The 17176-nt window shown below is 39.6% G+C and overlaps 1 protein-coding gene across 1 annotated transcript in view; it reads left to right on the forward strand.

Annotated features, from left to right (window-relative positions):
• Window positions 1-16702, forward strand: part of LOC128318140 (butyrophilin subfamily 3 member A3-like) — a 37729-nt gene extending 21027 nt beyond the window's left edge. The window contains exons 6-7 of the mRNA XM_053233502.1: window positions 13276-13302; window positions 15754-16702. Coding sequence (XP_053089477.1) covers window positions 13276-13302; window positions 15754-16301 — 575 coding nt within the window. The 3' untranslated portion in view covers window positions 16302-16702. The remainder of the gene's footprint in view (window positions 1-13275; window positions 13303-15753) is intronic.
• The last annotated feature ends 474 nt before the right edge of the window (window positions 16703-17176 follow it).

The raw sequence follows: 17176 nt of genomic DNA on the forward strand, positions 1-17176 counted from the left end.
TTTAACCTTAACTTTAATTATTTTCCAAGCAAACAGAGCACAATCCCATGTTCTTGTTTCCTATTGGCTCAGACTGAGGCTTGTGAATTCACAGGTCAAGTCAAGTGGGTTTTTGTCATTCCTCTATATAGCTTTTATACATTGGAATGAAATGTTGTTTCTCCAGAACCATGGTGCAACATATAACAGTATGCATAAAGTGCAAATACACAACAGCGTGTGACGAGTGCAGGACAATCAATACACAGAACGTGCTGTAAACTGTAAACTATAGGTAGCACAGCAGCAATACATTCAATGTTCTATAAATTGTCTGACGCAGCTTTGTAAAATGCAGGTGTGCAGTGGTATTGTGTCATTCTGGGTTAGGTGTTTGACTAGCCCAGTGTTCAAAGGCAACAGGTTGGTGAGTGATCTGAGAGAGGTCCTCTGTCATGTGCACACTAAAGCTTTTGACTCTCTCCACTGTTGTTCCATTGATATGCAGTGGTGAGGCATCCACTCGAGTTCTCCTGAAGTCACCAATCATCTCTTTTTTCCTATCTACATTAAGAGAGACATTGTTGTACACTCTACACCATTCTGTGAGCTGGTTCACCTCCTCCCTGTATGCTGACTCATAATTGTTACTGATGAGGCCCACAGCTGTAAACCTGATGCAAACTGTAAACATCAGCAAACTTTGTGATGTGATTTGAACTGTACTTTGCAGCACTGTCATGTGTCAGCAGTGTGTTCAATGTGGTGGGGGTGGAGGTGGAGTTACCAATCCTGATGGACTGGGGTCTCTTGGTCAAAAAGTCCAGGATCCAGCTGCAGAGGGAGGTGGTCACAAACAGCAGGCTCAGCTTTGTTATCACTTGTTGTGGGATGATTATGTTGAATGCTGAACTAATGTCTATGAACAGCATCCTTACATAGTTGTCCTTTTTGTACAGATGGGTCAGAGAAAGGTGGATGGTAGCAGATATGACATCCTCTGTTGAGCAGTTGGGATGGTAGGCGTACTGATTTGGGTTCAGTGTAAGACTGCTCTTTATGTGTTTCATGACTAGCCGCTCAAAGCACTTCATGATGATTGATGTGTGTGCAATGGGCCTGTAGTCATTCAGGCAGGACACAGGTGATTTCTTTGGCACAGGGATGATGGTGGTCATTTTGAAGCACACAGGGACAACTGCTTGGCTCAGGGAAATGTTGAAGATATCTGTGAGGACATCTGAAAGTTGATCAGCACATATGTGGTCAGGACCTGCAGCTCTCCGTGGGTTAACTTTTGGAGGCTTCACTGCAGACAGACAGAGTATTTGGTTGGTGGGAGTTGGGGTGGTCTTCCCCACTGCCATGTTGTTCTGCGCTTTGAAGTGTACATAGTTTTACAAATTGTTCAGTGCGTCTGGGAGTGAGGCGTCACCATCACAGATAAGTGGCATAGCTTTGTAGTCCATAATGGCCTCAATACCTTGCCACATACACCTTGTGTCCTTGGTGTTTAGGAAATGACTGGATTCTTTCTGCATAGCTACATTTCTCCTTTCTGATAGCCCGGGACCGACTGGCCTTTGCTGTGTGGAGGGCTGCCTTGTGTGTGCTTAATCATTTAACAAATATATAACATCAGAGTACACTTACATTTAATAACTTCAATCTGATTTGTGTTGTCCATTTACCTTATCACTATATTACACTGCTTAATCTGCTTATATGTTTATTTACAGATAATTTACCCAAAATACTCATAATTTTATCTGTTTTAGCCTCAGAGCTTCAAAAGGAGAAGCATTAGAAGCATTTTTGTGCTTTTAAAATCATACTGATTATTTAGTTGGAGGAAACTTAACAGACAGTATCACCCTGATCAAATGTAATCATAAAGGTAACTGGGAGCTTGATTTGCTTTGACCCCAAAAGTAATAAATTTCTTGTAAGAACGCAGATAACTTGTTTACTAATTTTCTAGATTTAATCTAGATTCTAGATTTTCTAGATTAAAAGATAATAAAGCACTGGGCAAGGTAGATGGAAGTATTTCTGAACTATTTTCAAAACTAACTGCAAATTGTATTTGCAGTTGTGTTTTTCTATTTGTGGATGCATAAATTGTGACATAATTCAAATGAAAATGCAAATTGCCTATACCGTTTGCATTTTCGTTTAGATGAACGTGCAGTATCTGCCACATTTGAAATGGAAAAGCAAAGCCCCTCTACCAATGGATTTCCCATGTCTTATGAGTTATGACCCTGTCGTGTCGAAATAGCAATTACCCCGTTTGCTATTTCAATTCCTCAGAGTCTCGTATGGAGCCTGCAAAATTCAAAAGGAATCGCAATTCCCTTTGTTTTTGCAATTCTGATGCCTGGCACAGAAACCTGTCAATCAGTGTGTGTCAGTCAGGGTGGGAGTATACTATGGCTCGTGTTAATATGGAAGTGACATCAGTCACAGGCAACCGCATTTTACAGCGCCTTGCAGTCGACGACCAAGAAAAAGCATCGGCACAATCAGGTTTTTTTTTTGTTTTATTTAAATGCAATACAAAAACAGGCCTTATAGTAATAATACTTCAATAATCAAATAGCTGAGCAGCAGCAAAGGCATGAAATGACAGAATAAAGAAGAAAAGGAAACACATACAAAGAGTTAACATTAAAAGTAAACTTTAAATGATTCAACTAAAAGTAGGGCATTCTTATTACATTTGTGAAACATCAACTCATTTTTGGAGAGAAAGAAATCTGAGAGCAGTTTTGAAGAACCTACCATTATGTATATAGTATTTAGCTAAGATCAGAATGTTATTTACCATAAAATTCAATTCTATAGTTTGCATTATTAATACCGTATTTAATATTTTTGTATCCCCAGTCAGGTATTAAATATTTCGTCTTTACCCGAAGATGGAGGTCATCCCAAAGTTTGGTGCAAACAAAGGTGAATTTATTTTGTTAAGGGTCAGGGGGAAGTGATAGAGTGGTGGTGTAGGTGGTGTGTGCAGTGCTGCTGGGTGGTGGCTCTCAGTGGGTCCCGTGGGCCAGGCGTAGTGGCTTGGGCAGGCAGATGGCAGCATTGAGAGATCGGGGTGCTCATGTGAGTGCTGGGGAAGAGAAATATCGGCGCGGCACAGGAAGTGAACTATGCTGTTTTTGCTGTTGTTGGTCCCTGCAACAGAGTGTTCTATTCCTCCGTCCTGCCCCTCTGCCATGTCCCGGTTCCAAAACAGTGGTGCTGAAATGGCGCTGTCCGGTTAGCACCCTGTCAGCAGTCATGTGAGGAGTGTGTAGTGCCTGGTGCGCGGACTGGAGGCTTGCCGTCACACACAGAACAGTCAAATAGCATCAGTACAATCGTTTGTTCAGCAACTTTTCCTTCTTGGCTGTCGACTGTGACTGATGTCACTTCTGAATAAAACATGCCCCATAGTATGCTCCCACCCCCAACACTGACAGGTTTCTGTGCAAGGCATCGGAAATGCGAAGGGTTCAAGGTTCTGCAAGGTTCAAGGGAATTGTAATTCCATTTGAATTTTGGCATTCTCCGTACACGACACTGAGGAAGTGAAATAGCAAACGGGGTAATTATTTTGGCTTGACAAAACCAACAGACTGTTCTGCTTTATAGGCTTTTTATTATTAGTGGTGCTTGCGTAGCAAAACATCACTATAGTTATCTCACTATTATTATTATTATTATTATTATTCCGGAAAAAACTTTGGCGTGTCCCACACCATTTGTGCTACAGACATGAATAAGGGCTCATATCGATCGGCTTATTGAGGAGATCAGACTTACGATGTTCGAACCACGGACAAAAAAAAAAAACACGTTTTTGGTCCATAGAGAATGAATGGGGAATAAAACACGGGTGTCACAGCTCAGACATTGTTCGGCTGACATGTTTGTATCGCATATCTTCTCGTACATCTTGGGAAGTAGACCTAGCATATACACATCTGTTAGGACTTGGACTATCTTGGCCTCTAGAGGCCGCTATTGCTTCTGTGTTTTGTGTTTTTGTTTTGACAGCCATGTGCTTTTGTTTTTCCATGTGCCTTGTGCCCCGCCTAGTCATTACTTACACCTGTTTTCAGTTTGCCCCCTTGATTTGTTTGTGTATTTATACCCCCTCAGTTTGGCCTCTTGTCATGGAGTCTTTGTGCTGTGATGTTTAAGACTAGTAACCGCTGTTCCGTGTTCCTTACATATGTCTTTGTGTTGTTTTTGGTACTTTGCTTTCTTGTGAACTTTTTGGACTTTGAGTTTGCTGTTGTTGGATCTTCTGAGCGTTTGGATTTTTGCCTCTTCTTTTCTGATTTTTGGTTTCTTGGACTGTGCACTTTTGGATTTTTTTTTTTATTTTTTTCCCTTGTATCTTCTGAGCGTTTGGATTATACTTTTGTTATTTTTTGCCTTGGATCTTAATCAATAAACTGTTTCCTTTACTCTACTCTCGCCTCACTCCTCTGCACTTGAGTCATTCCCCTGGTCGCCTAGTGGGGGTTTGCTGGATTACTACACCGGCGACCCGGGTTCGAGTCCCCGCAAACCCTAACGCACATCGCATTTCGGAATTCTTGTCAGAAATGTCCAGAAAACGGCATTATTCCGGCCCCATAGACGTTAATGGGAAATTTTGGACCCCACCTAACTCCCACTCATTGAGAAATCAGTAGTATGATCCAACAGGCCATACACTGAGTCTAATCACCAAATTACTGCATCCATGTCATACATCAAATCAATCAGCTCAGTGAGATGAATAGCATTATGGATATTCAGTCTGCCAAAAAGCCTGTTATATTAAAAACTTGAGTTAAATACAATCATTACAGATACAGATATGTCAAATTAGTTATGCATACACATATGTAGCTCCCCCTAATGACCGGCATGTGCAGCTGCATGCTGGTGTCAAATTTTGCACGTGCAAACACCACTCATATTTTGCTCAGAAAATGTAAATTCTAGTTAGTGGTGCTTGAGAGGCATCTTTGCGATCTCACATACTCATTATAATTAGGGGGCCAAGCACCGAAGGTGCATAGGCACTCTATTGTTATTCTACCTTTTCTTCTTCTTCTGGCTAGGGTGTCTATGGCAGGCTAGAGGACCATCTGGTAAAAAGGGGGGTGTTGTTGATCTAAGGAACAATTTGAGCACATTTGGGCCAAGTGCTGCCAAAGCTCTAGCACCACCATTGCATCAAATTTGGGCCTATTTTGGAAGTACATTTATGGTCATAACTTTTGAACCATGTGTTCAAATTTAAAAGGCAGGCATCCCTGGATTCCAGGGGTCGAGAAGAGTTCTCATCACATAATCACATAATGTGATTTTTCGCCATCTTGGCTTTTGTCAAAAACTGTTTTTTCGCTACTCCTCCTACAAATTTTGTCCAATCATCACCAAATTTGACAAATGTCATCGGCAGAGTAAGCCTCACAAAAATTTAAAGAAGTTTGAATACTTCAAAAGATTTGTCCGTAATGTCCGTAAAATCTGACAGCAAAGCCACCAAACAGGAACTGAGGCTGTATCTCAGCAAAGTTTTTGCAACACAACACTTGGTAGGCATCTTCAGGACCATGCCAGGAAGGCAATGCAACATATTTCGTGCCAGCACCACCTACTGGTCAAAAGTAACAATAACGTGCTAAAAATGCTTACATTTAACTGCCAGTTTTGCTACTCCTCCTACAAATTTCGTCCAATCTTCACCAAATTTGGCTCACATCATCTTGAGACCTGTCTGAACAAAAATTGTCAAAGGAACTCTGATATTCAAAACCGTTATCCCATAAGGGACTGGCATATGTGTGAAATTACAAATAATTCTTGAATCCATTTGTCTATAGTTATGACTCTGCTTTCCTGTGATTGCTTATGCAACAATTGTTGCACATCTGTGAATGTGCCGTTCACCGAGCCTGGGTGTTTGGCCCCCAGAAATGCTGATTGAGCTTTAATTATTATTATTATTATTATTATTATTATTATTATTATTATTATTATTACTATTATTATTCTGAGACACAAAATTTTAAAACACTACTCCTCCCAGAGTTTTCAAGCTACATACACCAAACTCACCCCAGACCTTCAGCCTGTTCTGACTTAGTGTGCTATGACTGCTATGACTTTTCTAACTGATCAGAATTACAGTTTTCCTGTTACGGAAGCTCAAACTGGCCAAAATTTCCATTGACTTCCATTAAAAATTTCTGACTGTTATAACTCCTTGAGCTTTCAAGCTACTCCCACAAAACTTAGCAGTGTCCTTCAGGCTGTTCAGACTGACTTTTTTTTTTTAATGATTGGACTTATGGTTTTCCCGTAGCGGAAGATCAAACATCCCCAAAACTCCCATACACTTACACTGATGGAATGTTCAGAGCCTGGCTCAGAATTTTCAAGATTTCAAACTCCAACTGTCAAAACTCACACACAGCTATGTGCACATGGCCTGAAGCCCCTCTTCTCTCCGTCTCACTCCGTCAGTGTACCTGTAACAGAGACTTTCACTTCATCTATCTACCTATCAATGCCAAACACACTCTCCATCCGTCTCTCTATCAGTCTACTGGTAGCACACACACACTCTCTCTCTCCATATTTCTTTCTCTCAGTCTACCTTTATCACTCTCCCACTCCTTCTGTCTTTCAAACACTAAAACTCTCTCCATCTATCTACATGTATCAGTCTGCCTCTCCATTTATTTTTCAACCATTCTCTCCATCTATCTATTTACTAGTAACACTCTATCTATCTATGTAATCAACTCAAGTATTGGTAGTTTATCTATCTAATCAACTCTACAAGTATTGCCACCCTATCTATCTGTCTCTCTCTCTCTCTCTCTTAAAACTACATGGCCAAAAGTATGTGGACACCCCTCCTAATTACTGAGTTCAGGTGTTTCGGCCACACTTACTAACAGGTGATTAAAATCAAGCACATAGCTGTACAGTCTCCATAGACAAACACTGGCAGTAGAAACACCGGGTCGTACAAAAGAGCTCAGTGACTCTAAACGTGGCTATGTCATAGATGGATGTGTCATCTTTGCCATAAGTCAGTTTGTGAAATTTCTGCCCTGCTAGATCTGCCTCAGTCAGCTGTAATGATATGTTCACATTAGCGAGTGAAAAGCGAGAGGTAGCCGTTCATGTTCTATGTACACACATGATGCTGAGCTGCAATTTCAGTGATGGCGCAACAAGCGACATGCCAGTTGAGATTTTCTAATTTCCTTTAAGCAAATTAGGTATGAGATGGTAAATCCAAACGACTGGCTCAAATCATTCCTCGGACGAATCATATGGTGTGTGTGGTACAATATTTTTTCATTCCCCCTCACAAGTTTAGTTCCTACCTACAATTAGTTCTTTTGTATTGCTAACTAAAAAAAGGAAGAAAATAAACAAACTGTGGTTTCATTTTATCCTGTCATATATGACTTTAGATTCAACATAGACATAGATTCAACTTTATTGTCATTACACATGTATAAATACAGAGTAACGAAATGCAGTTTAGCATCTAATCAGAAGTGCAAAAAGCAGCAAGTGCAGTATGTACAGTATAAACAGTGTGTATAAACAGTAGTAAATAAACGGAATGTACAGTATAAACAGTATGTATAAACAGTAGTAAATAAACAGAAGGTACAGTTAAGAGCAGTTATGTATGACAAGGGCAGTGAGAGATAAGTGGAATTAAATTAAGATAGTGCAAGAATATACAGATGTAATATGTACAATATAAAGATGTGCTATACTAATACTAATATGCAGATGTAGTATGAACTAATATACATATGTGCTATACTAATCTACAGATGTGCTATACTAATATACAGATGGGCAGTTGAAAGATTTGGTAAGAACAATATGTACAAGTACAGAGATGAGGTATGAACAATATATACAGATATGTATATACAGTTAGATATAGTTATATACAGGGGGGAGGGGGTAGTGAAGTTCAGTGGGGGACAGAGTTCAGTAGGGAGACAGCTGTAGGGAAAAAGCTGTTCCTAAACCTGCTGGTTTTGGTCTTGAGGCTCCTGTAACACCTCCTGGAGGGGAGGAGCTGGAAAAGACTGTGGGCAGGATGGGAGAAGTCCTTAAGAGCGTAGACATCGGCGTAGACAGCGTTTCTTCTGGACCACCTCAATAGCAGGTAGTGGAGTCTTTGTGATGCGTTGGGCGGTTTTCACCACCCTCTGCAGTGCCTTCCGGTCTGCGACAGAGCAATTCCCATACCAGACTGTGATACAGTTGGTAAGGATGTTCTCAATCGCACAGCGGTAAAAGTTGCTCAGGATGTCAGCGGAGAGGCGGTTTTTCTTTAGTGTCCTCAGGAAGAAGAGGCGCTGATGTGCCTTCTTGATCAGGCTGGAGGTGTTGGTTGACCAGGACAGGTTCTCTGAGATGTGGGTCCCTAGGAACTTGAAGCTGGAGACACGTTCAACAGCCATGCCATTGATGTGGATGGGATCATGTGGCACGCTCTTCTCCTTCCTGAAGTCCACAATGAGCTCCTTGGTTTTGCTAGTGTTGAGGAGCAGGTTATTGTCAGCACACCATGCAGCTAAGTGCTCCACCTCTGCCCTGTAGTCAGACTCATCGTTGTCACTGATGAGCCCAATCACCGTGGTGTCATCTGCAAACTTTATGATGGAGTTAGATCCATACACAGGCTTGCAGTCATGAGTGAACAGGGAGTAGAGGAACGGGCTCAGCACACAGCCCTGGGGTGCGCCAGTGTTGACTGTGATGGTGGTGGAGCAGTTGTGGCCTGACCTAACATTCTGAGGTCTGTTGGTCAGGAAGTCCATGATCCAGGTGCAGAGGTGATTAGCTTGGAGGGAATGACTGTATTGAATGCTGAGCTGAAATCAACAAACAGCATCCTTGCATATGTGTTCTTGTTCTCCAGGTGGGAGAGCACACAGTGCAGTGCTGTGGACACAGCATCCTCTGTGCTTCTATTGCTTCGATAGGCAAATTGGTGAGGGTCCACTGTGGGGGGCAGGCAAGTCTTGAGGTGTGCCAGGACCAGTCACTCAAAACACTTCATCACAATGGGTGTGAGTGCTACAGGGTGATAGTCATTTAGGCACGCTGGAGAGGAGTGTTTCGGCAGTGGCACAATGGAGGTGGTCTTGAAGCACGCTGGTACTACTGTCTGGGCAAGGGACAGGTTGAAGATGTCTGTAAAGACGCCTGCCAGCTGCTCAGCGCATGCTCTGAGCACACGTCCAGGTATGCCATCAGGGCCAGCAGCCTTGCGTGCGTTGATTCTGCTCAGTGCATTATGGACTTCAGCGGAGGAGAGTGTGAGGGTGAGGGTGTGACATCGCCGGAGGAAAGTGTGAGGGTCTGGTGGTCATCAGAGGGTTCTGTGTAGGCAGCCTTTTCCTTGTTGCCCTTATCAAAGTGCAACATTACAAAGAATACATTACAAAGAAATACATTACAAAGAAATACATTACAAAGAAAAATAGCTAGTACAGTTATCTAGTGCTGCTAACAGCTAAAAAAATTAGCTTGTGCTGCTAATAGCTAATACGAATACGCATGTTATGTAATGTACATCAAACACGATTTTTGACACTTTTTTCACTTTAATAAAATGTTACAATTTTAAAGACAAATAAATCAAATTGTGTGCTGTAGCCTACATTTTGGCCATGTACATTTGCATCTCATCCGAGCTGAAAGGACAGTACACATCCACACGTGACAGCAGTAGCGCTCACTCCACACCCACAAGAGACAAACTACAAGTGACATGTATGATTTGTTGCGTGCTAGTGTGAACATAGGGTAAGGGAAGTGTCTATGAGCATCAACAGCTCAGACATGAAGTGATAGACCACACAAACAGAGCAGGGCTGCTGAGGGCTGAAGCACATAGTGCATAAAAATCGCCTATCCTTTTTTGCATCACTCACTTTAGAGATCCAAAATGTCTCTGGAAGCAACATCAGCACAAGAACTGTGCATCAGGAGCTTCATGATATGGGTTTCCATGGCCAAGCAGCTGCACACAAGCCTAAGGTCACTATGCACAATGCCAACTGCATATTAATGTCCATGGTTTTGGAATGGGATGTCCAACAATCTCATATAGGTGTGACAGTCAGGTGTCCACATACTTTTGTCCATGTAGTGTATATAATATTATACACATGAACTCATGCATGTGTTAAACACCACATTTCTACTGTCTTTAAAAATATATAGTAGAGAAGTAGAACTATAAAGAAAGAAATATAAATGTGTTATTCAACACACACAACACACAATGGAAAATAATAACAGTGTAATAATAACAATATCCTACAGGTACGTCCATATCACTTTGTTCTCTTTTTAGAGCTGCAGAGACAGAGAGTGGAAGATGGTAATTACATCTGAGTTTGTGAAAATTTTAGGACTTTGTTTTTCAAATTTGTGAAAAATTTGTGAAGAAGAGTAGATAAATTAGATACATAATGTTTGTGACAAAGCATATATTTTTTATTTGCCTGTGTACTCCACAATTTTAAATTTGGACTCAAACAATTTACACGTGGTTAATGTGCACATACTCAGATTTTGATAATGGATATTTTTATACCCCTGAGTTTTACCATGTAGAAATTACAGCACTCAGAATTCATTGTGCTTCTGCCATCAGCAGTTACATTATCAGTGAAGATGAGTGAGCCAGTACCTGAGGCAGCCATACAGGCCCATGTTTTACAGATGAGGTGGTATGCTTTGGATCCTGGCCAGTCCGTTTTCACCTCCACAGGCTGCTCTTGCCATTGCTCTGATATCTGTTAATCTTGGACTTATCTGTCCACAAGAGCTTTTTCCAGAACTCTGCAGGCTCCTTTAAGTACTTTTTAGTAAACTATCCTGGCCATCCTGTTTTTGTGGAGAACTAGTGGTTTGCAGTGTAGCCTCTGTATTTCTGTTCATGAAGTCTTCTGCATGTAGTATTCACTGACAAATCCACACCTGCCTTCATTATGGTGAGAATTCTTCTGTCAGCAGCTGTGGAGGTTTTCCTTCGCCTACCAGACACTATATCATTACTAAGCTCATTCACTCTCTCTTTCTTCTTAATAATGTTCCAAACAGTTGATTTTGGTAAGCCTAAGGTTTGGCCACTGTCTCTTACTATTTTTATTCTTGTCTCTCAGCCTTATAATGATCCTTGATTTTCACTGGCACAACTCTGCTCCTCATTCTGACAAACAGCAAAAGAAGACTCTAAAGGTGTCCAAAAGCCTGGAATAAAGACTAGATGCTGAAATCTCTTATACCTGCATTAATGAAGCAAATAAACACACCTGAATAATAACTAACACCTGTGAAGTCCTGCGACCCAAATATTATGGTGCCTTGAAATGAGGGTGTATGTAGAAAAAGTGCTGTAATTTCTACATGGTCAAACTAAAATGTATAAAAATACACTTTATTAAAATCTGAGGATGTGCACTGTAAGAACATGTGAATTGTTTGAGTACAGATTTAAAACTGTGGAGTGCAGAGGCAAATTTAAAAAATAAACCCTCGTCCCAGGATATGTATATACAGTGAATGTAATTATCCGGGAGGACAATATATATGGTGTGAAAGGAGCCAAGTGCGGAGACGGATCAAAAGACTCCGCCTAAAATGCGGCCACCTAAAGCGGGACACGAACCGGAGAGGTCGTGAACCCCATGCCGTAACATTACCCACTGAGCTAATTCTATTGTATGGGATTTGTGAGTGTTGCAGTGCTTGTGAAAATGGATCGGGAAACTCAGCTCCAACGGCTGAACTCAAAGCGCCGCAGCGCGGCGAAAAAACACAACTCAAAACTGGCCCTCCTTCTGGCCGAACTTAAAGGCACCAAATGCAAGATCAGCTTTGCAGGGTGGAGCCTTAACATGGACCAGTTTTTTTACTTTCCACCATAAATTTTCAATTGGATTGAGATCCGGACTGTTTGCTGACCATGTCATTGAGTTGATATGCCTTTCCTGAAAAAAAGCTTTAAAACTGTTTGCTCTGTGGCAAGATGCATTGTCATCCTAAAAATTATTTCATCATCACCAAACCTATTTTCTATGGATGGAATGAGAAAATGTCCAAAATTTCACTGTACAACTGTGCACTGACTGCTGAGGTAATGACTGCCATCTCCCCTTGTCCTTTACCTGACATGCAACCCAATATCAGAAATGAGTTGGGAAATTTGATTGGTTCAGGCAGTCATCTTTATATGTTTTGTTAGAACGGCACCAGACAAAAGTTCCAGCATCATCTCCTTGGCCAATGCAGATTCATGATTCATCACTGAATTTTAGTGCTTTGAGTTTTCTGTCCTGACGCTTTGACATCTTCCTTAGTCTGCCTGTATATATACCTTTCATAACCTTCCCATTAAGTTTATACTTGCAACAAATTTTAGACACAGCTGACTGAGAGCAACCAACTTCTTTGGCCACACTCCATGTTGAAATTCCTTGTTGAAGGAGTTTTATAATCCTTTCCATTGTTTCAGCTGACAACTCTCATTGGAGCCATGTTTCCTTTCAATTAGCCAAGTCCAACAGCCCATTAAAGTGTGTAAGCACTCCCTTTTAACTGCTGACTTATTAGCATTTTTAGACTTGTCCCAGTATTTGTTTTAGAAATGGAAATTAAAAATTGATTCCATAATTTTTTCCTCAACATCAAGTGATTCCATACTTTTTTCCTTTACTTGATTTGGAAAAAGACATGCCATTAATAAAAAAAAATGACCTTGAATTTTTTTATGTATATTTCACAAACCAGAATGTTAAGCTATTGAACAAAACCTTTTTTGTGTCATATCTGTGATTTGTTTGTTTGCTATAAAGTAAAAAAGCTGGGTGAACATCCTCTAAGTGTGGTGATTCCATAATTTTTGCCAGGGGTTGTATGTCCGCACGCGGGTTGAGGCCCCCAGAGGGCTTATAAAGAGGCGCGGCCAGGTGCTGCACGTTTAAGCTGATTACCTTCCTGAGATCGCCGCGTTATAAAAGCCCATGCAGGTGGCCGCAGATCTGCCTGAGAAGGCACCTGCCGCGTTACAGTTACATTTCTTTATTTTTAGGGAAAATCTACCAATAGCAATAGTGACTTATTTCTCATTTGGTTTGTTCTTTTGATCTGTGGTGTAAATATTATTCAAAAATTGTTATTTTTGTTGAATCTAATTGTATTTGGTTAAATTAATATAAAATGTTGCATCATGTTTCACAGAATTTATAAAGAAGAAGCTGTTTGCAGGTAAGAACAATTTGACCTTTTTATCTTCAGTACAGTTAACTTACAGTGTCTACTGTATTTACTATATTCTGTGTGTGTGAGTGAGAGAGACAGAGACAGAAAGAGAGAGAGAGAGAGAATGTCTAACCTCAGGTGAAACAATCCACATCTGCTGAGATAATCAAACATTTCACTGAATTCATATTTATCATTTTTTTTCTCACAAAACACAGGAACGAGTAATTCTGAGTAAACTGTAGGTAACGTTACAGTAAGTACAGACTGTAAGTAAAGTAAAAAGCTACAGTAAGTACAGACTGTAAGTAAAGTAAGGATCTACAGTAAGTACAGACTGTAAGTAAAATAAAGATTTACAGTAAATACAGCCTGTAAGTAAAGAGCTACAGTAAGTACAGACTGTAAGTAAAGTAAAAAGCTACAGTAAGTACAGACTGTAAGTAAAGTAAAGAGCTACAGTAAGTACAGACTATAAGTAAAGTAAAGAGCTACAGTAAGTACAGACTGTAAGTAAAGAGTTACAGTAAGTACAGACTGTAAGTAAAGTAAAGAGTTACAGTAAGTACAGACTGTAAGTAAAGTAAAAAGCTACAGTAAGTACAGACTGTAAGTAAAGTAAAGAGCTACAGTAAGTACAGACTATAAGTAAAGTAAAGAGCTACAGTAAGTACAGACTGTAAGTAAAGAGTTACAGTAAGTACAGACTGTAAGTAAAGTAAAGAGTTACAGTAAGTACAGACTGTAAGTAAAGAGTTACAGTAAGTACAGACTGTAAGTAAAGTAAAGAGTTACAGTAAGCACAGACTGTAAGTAAAGTAAAGAGCTACAGTAAGTACAGACTGTAAGTAAAGAGTTACAGTAAGCACAGACTGTAAGTAAATTCACCGGCATTCTGCTGATTAAATCTGATGATTTGATGTTAAAAAACACTACAAAGCAAAATGATAAATAGTATGATCGACATAAACATAGAGGAGAAATCATTTTTTTAAGGTGCTGATAAAAGATCGGGTGCAGAGGAGATGTTGCTAAGAGCAAACCGGAAGTAAACATTACACTAGCTACTTTTATTTTGGAGTGAGTTTGAAAACGTCTCCCTTTCTGTTTCCTTATCAAAACTTTCTCATGAAGCGAGAAGTTATGAGTGCCCGTGTTTTGGGGGTACAAAAGTGACATAAAAATTCGAATAAAAAAAAAAAAGAAAAAAGATATGAATTTTAAAAGCCATTGAATTCTTAATTCTAAATCTCTGAAAATTAAAGACCATTACATTCATAATATTGAAATATATAAGGTTAAAAACTACATATCTGTATTTATTCATTTATTTTTAATTAATATCCTTGAAATTCAAGTTATCGCTTTTTTCAGTCTTCAGAGATTCATATTTTTAAAGTCAGATTAAAAAAAATGAAGCATCTATATGCAAATATATATTTTTTTCAGTGTTCACAAATCCAGATTGAATAATTCAGTTTTCAGATATTCAGAAATCTGTATTCAGGTTGCTAATTTCAGAGCTCAAATTCAACCAATCAAATTCAGGCTGCAAAATTCAACATGGAAAAAAGTTTAACATCCGGGTTACTCAGGGCTAGGCAAAGGCAATCGAGCCTGGAGCGTGTTGTACCGTTTTGCATCTCCTGTCATTAAATGCTTCCCCCTCTCGGGAGCGCGCGCCTGCATCACTATAGCAACAGAACAGTGAGAAGACAGTCATGGATTTGAATCAGATTAATAAAGAAATGTGTCTTATGAGTAAACCTTTGAGTAAATCGCCGTTCTTTACTCTTCACTGTTCAGCTTTATGATCTGATTGAATTCAGCTTCACTTGTAAAAATGAAAGATTATAAATGTTAGTAAAACATCGTGTGGAAATAATGTATTATTCTGAAAGAATGATTTGTTCCACCGTGTATGTGGAAAAGTGATGAGTATAAAACTCTTTGCCTCTCAGAGGTGAATGTTGTTGTTGTGCTGGACAAAGAAGTCTAAGAGATTTATAATCATGCAGTTAGAAAAGAATTGAAAAATGCAGTTTGTCTCCATCATGGACTTTAGAGTCTCGTGTTCTCTTCCAAAAGCTAAAACTTACCAGATATTTATCACTAGAGACACTCGCTCAACTGATTTTGTCCATCAGGATCAAGTTTTTCCTCAAATGTTTTTCTCTCATGTTCTGTGACTCTTTCTCTGTTTTTCCTGAAGAACAAAAATTACAAACACAAATAAATCACTAAAGTTTCAGAAGGAAAACATTTTATATTTCTCATCTTTGACAGACTCCTACCATAAACTGTACAAGTTTTCTCTTTTTACAAGAGATTATTTAAAAATGTTTCATTATTTAATCTTCTACAAATTCTCTTATAAATCCTAATGAATATGATCCACTGGATGATTTAATCTTTTTTACCTGCGTACTCATATCACACACTGTGTGTTTCTCTCAGTGGATGTGACTCTGGATCCTGATACAGCAAATCCATATCTCATCCTGTCTGCTGATGGAAAACAAGTGACACACGGAGACACACGACAGGATCTCCCTGATACACCACAGAGGTTTTATCCAGGTGTTAATGTTCTGGGAAAGCAGAGTTTCTCCTCAGGGAGATTTTATTATGAGGTGCAGGTCAGCGGGAAAACTAAATGGACATTAGGAGTTGCCAGAGAGAGCATTAACAGGAAGAAAAGGATTATGCTGACTCCTCAGGATGGATTCTGGACTGTGGCTCTGTGGGATGAGAATGAGTACTGGGCTAATGCTGGTTCCCGTGTCCCCCTCACACTGAGAGAGAAGGTGGAGAAGGTGGGGGTGTTTGTGGGTTATGAGGAGGGTCTGGTCTCCTTTTATGATGTGAAGTCCAGCTCTCATATCTACTCTTTCACTGCTCAGTCTTTCACTGAGAAACTCTATCCATTCTTCAATCCTTGTTTAAATAAAGGAGGTAAAAATTCAGCACCACTGATCATCTCTCCTGTATTTAACACTGAATGAATTTTCACCTCACAGATTTAATCATCTATTAAATGGTGAGAATAAAAAGAAATATTTTACTCTTTTGGTGAATTTTAGAAATACGTATTCCCTTTTAAAGTGCTGTACAGTTTATTTTAATACCTGGGGTTTGTTTTTAATTTTAATCCTACAGTCTGTTTTTACACATTATGATTGTGGAATTTTATCATTACAAATCAAATATTAATAAAGATCATTTACAGTTCACACTGAGTTTTACTGCAGAATTGAATCTGATCAATAAAATGGATTAAGTTCAGCTGCTGATGTTTGTGTAGATACAACCGAACAAAACTGTTTCTCCTTCAGACTCCATCAAACACAAATACAATCAAATTCAGCTTTTATTTAGAAATAAAAATGTCAGGGTTATTCTGTTCTTTAAAAAAAATAAATGAATGAATAAATAAATCCTCTATCTAGAGTCAAGATGCATTGAATATTTTCAATTTTCAATATTTAATAGTGTCATAATGTAACATCCAGCCTGGAAATTTCTCTTCCAGAACAGCAGAGGACACCCTTCCCCGAATTCCGAACCACTCATTCACTTACCCTAAGCACTTCCTGTTTTAACACTATAAAAAGCACGTGGACTTGTCTCTAGTTTTGAAGCTTTGCAGTTTGTCAGTCATTTTTGTAAGTGCTGGGCTGTGTGTATTTGGATTGCTTTTTTTTTTCCCCTGCATGTATGACCTTGCCACACCTTGCTACGCTTTGCCTTGCCACACCTTGCCACTTAACGTTTTTGCCCTTGCTTAGTCCCTTGATTTTGATGCTAACTCTGAAATCTGGTATTTCCACCCTGCCCTGTACTTTGACCTTGTTTTGGATTACATTTTGTATTTGTCTTG

This window comes from Pangasianodon hypophthalmus, chromosome 4, assembly GCF_027358585.1.
Source record: "Pangasianodon hypophthalmus isolate fPanHyp1 chromosome 4, fPanHyp1.pri, whole genome shotgun sequence".
NCBI classification, from domain to species: domain Eukaryota; kingdom Metazoa; phylum Chordata; class Actinopteri; order Siluriformes; family Pangasiidae; genus Pangasianodon; species Pangasianodon hypophthalmus.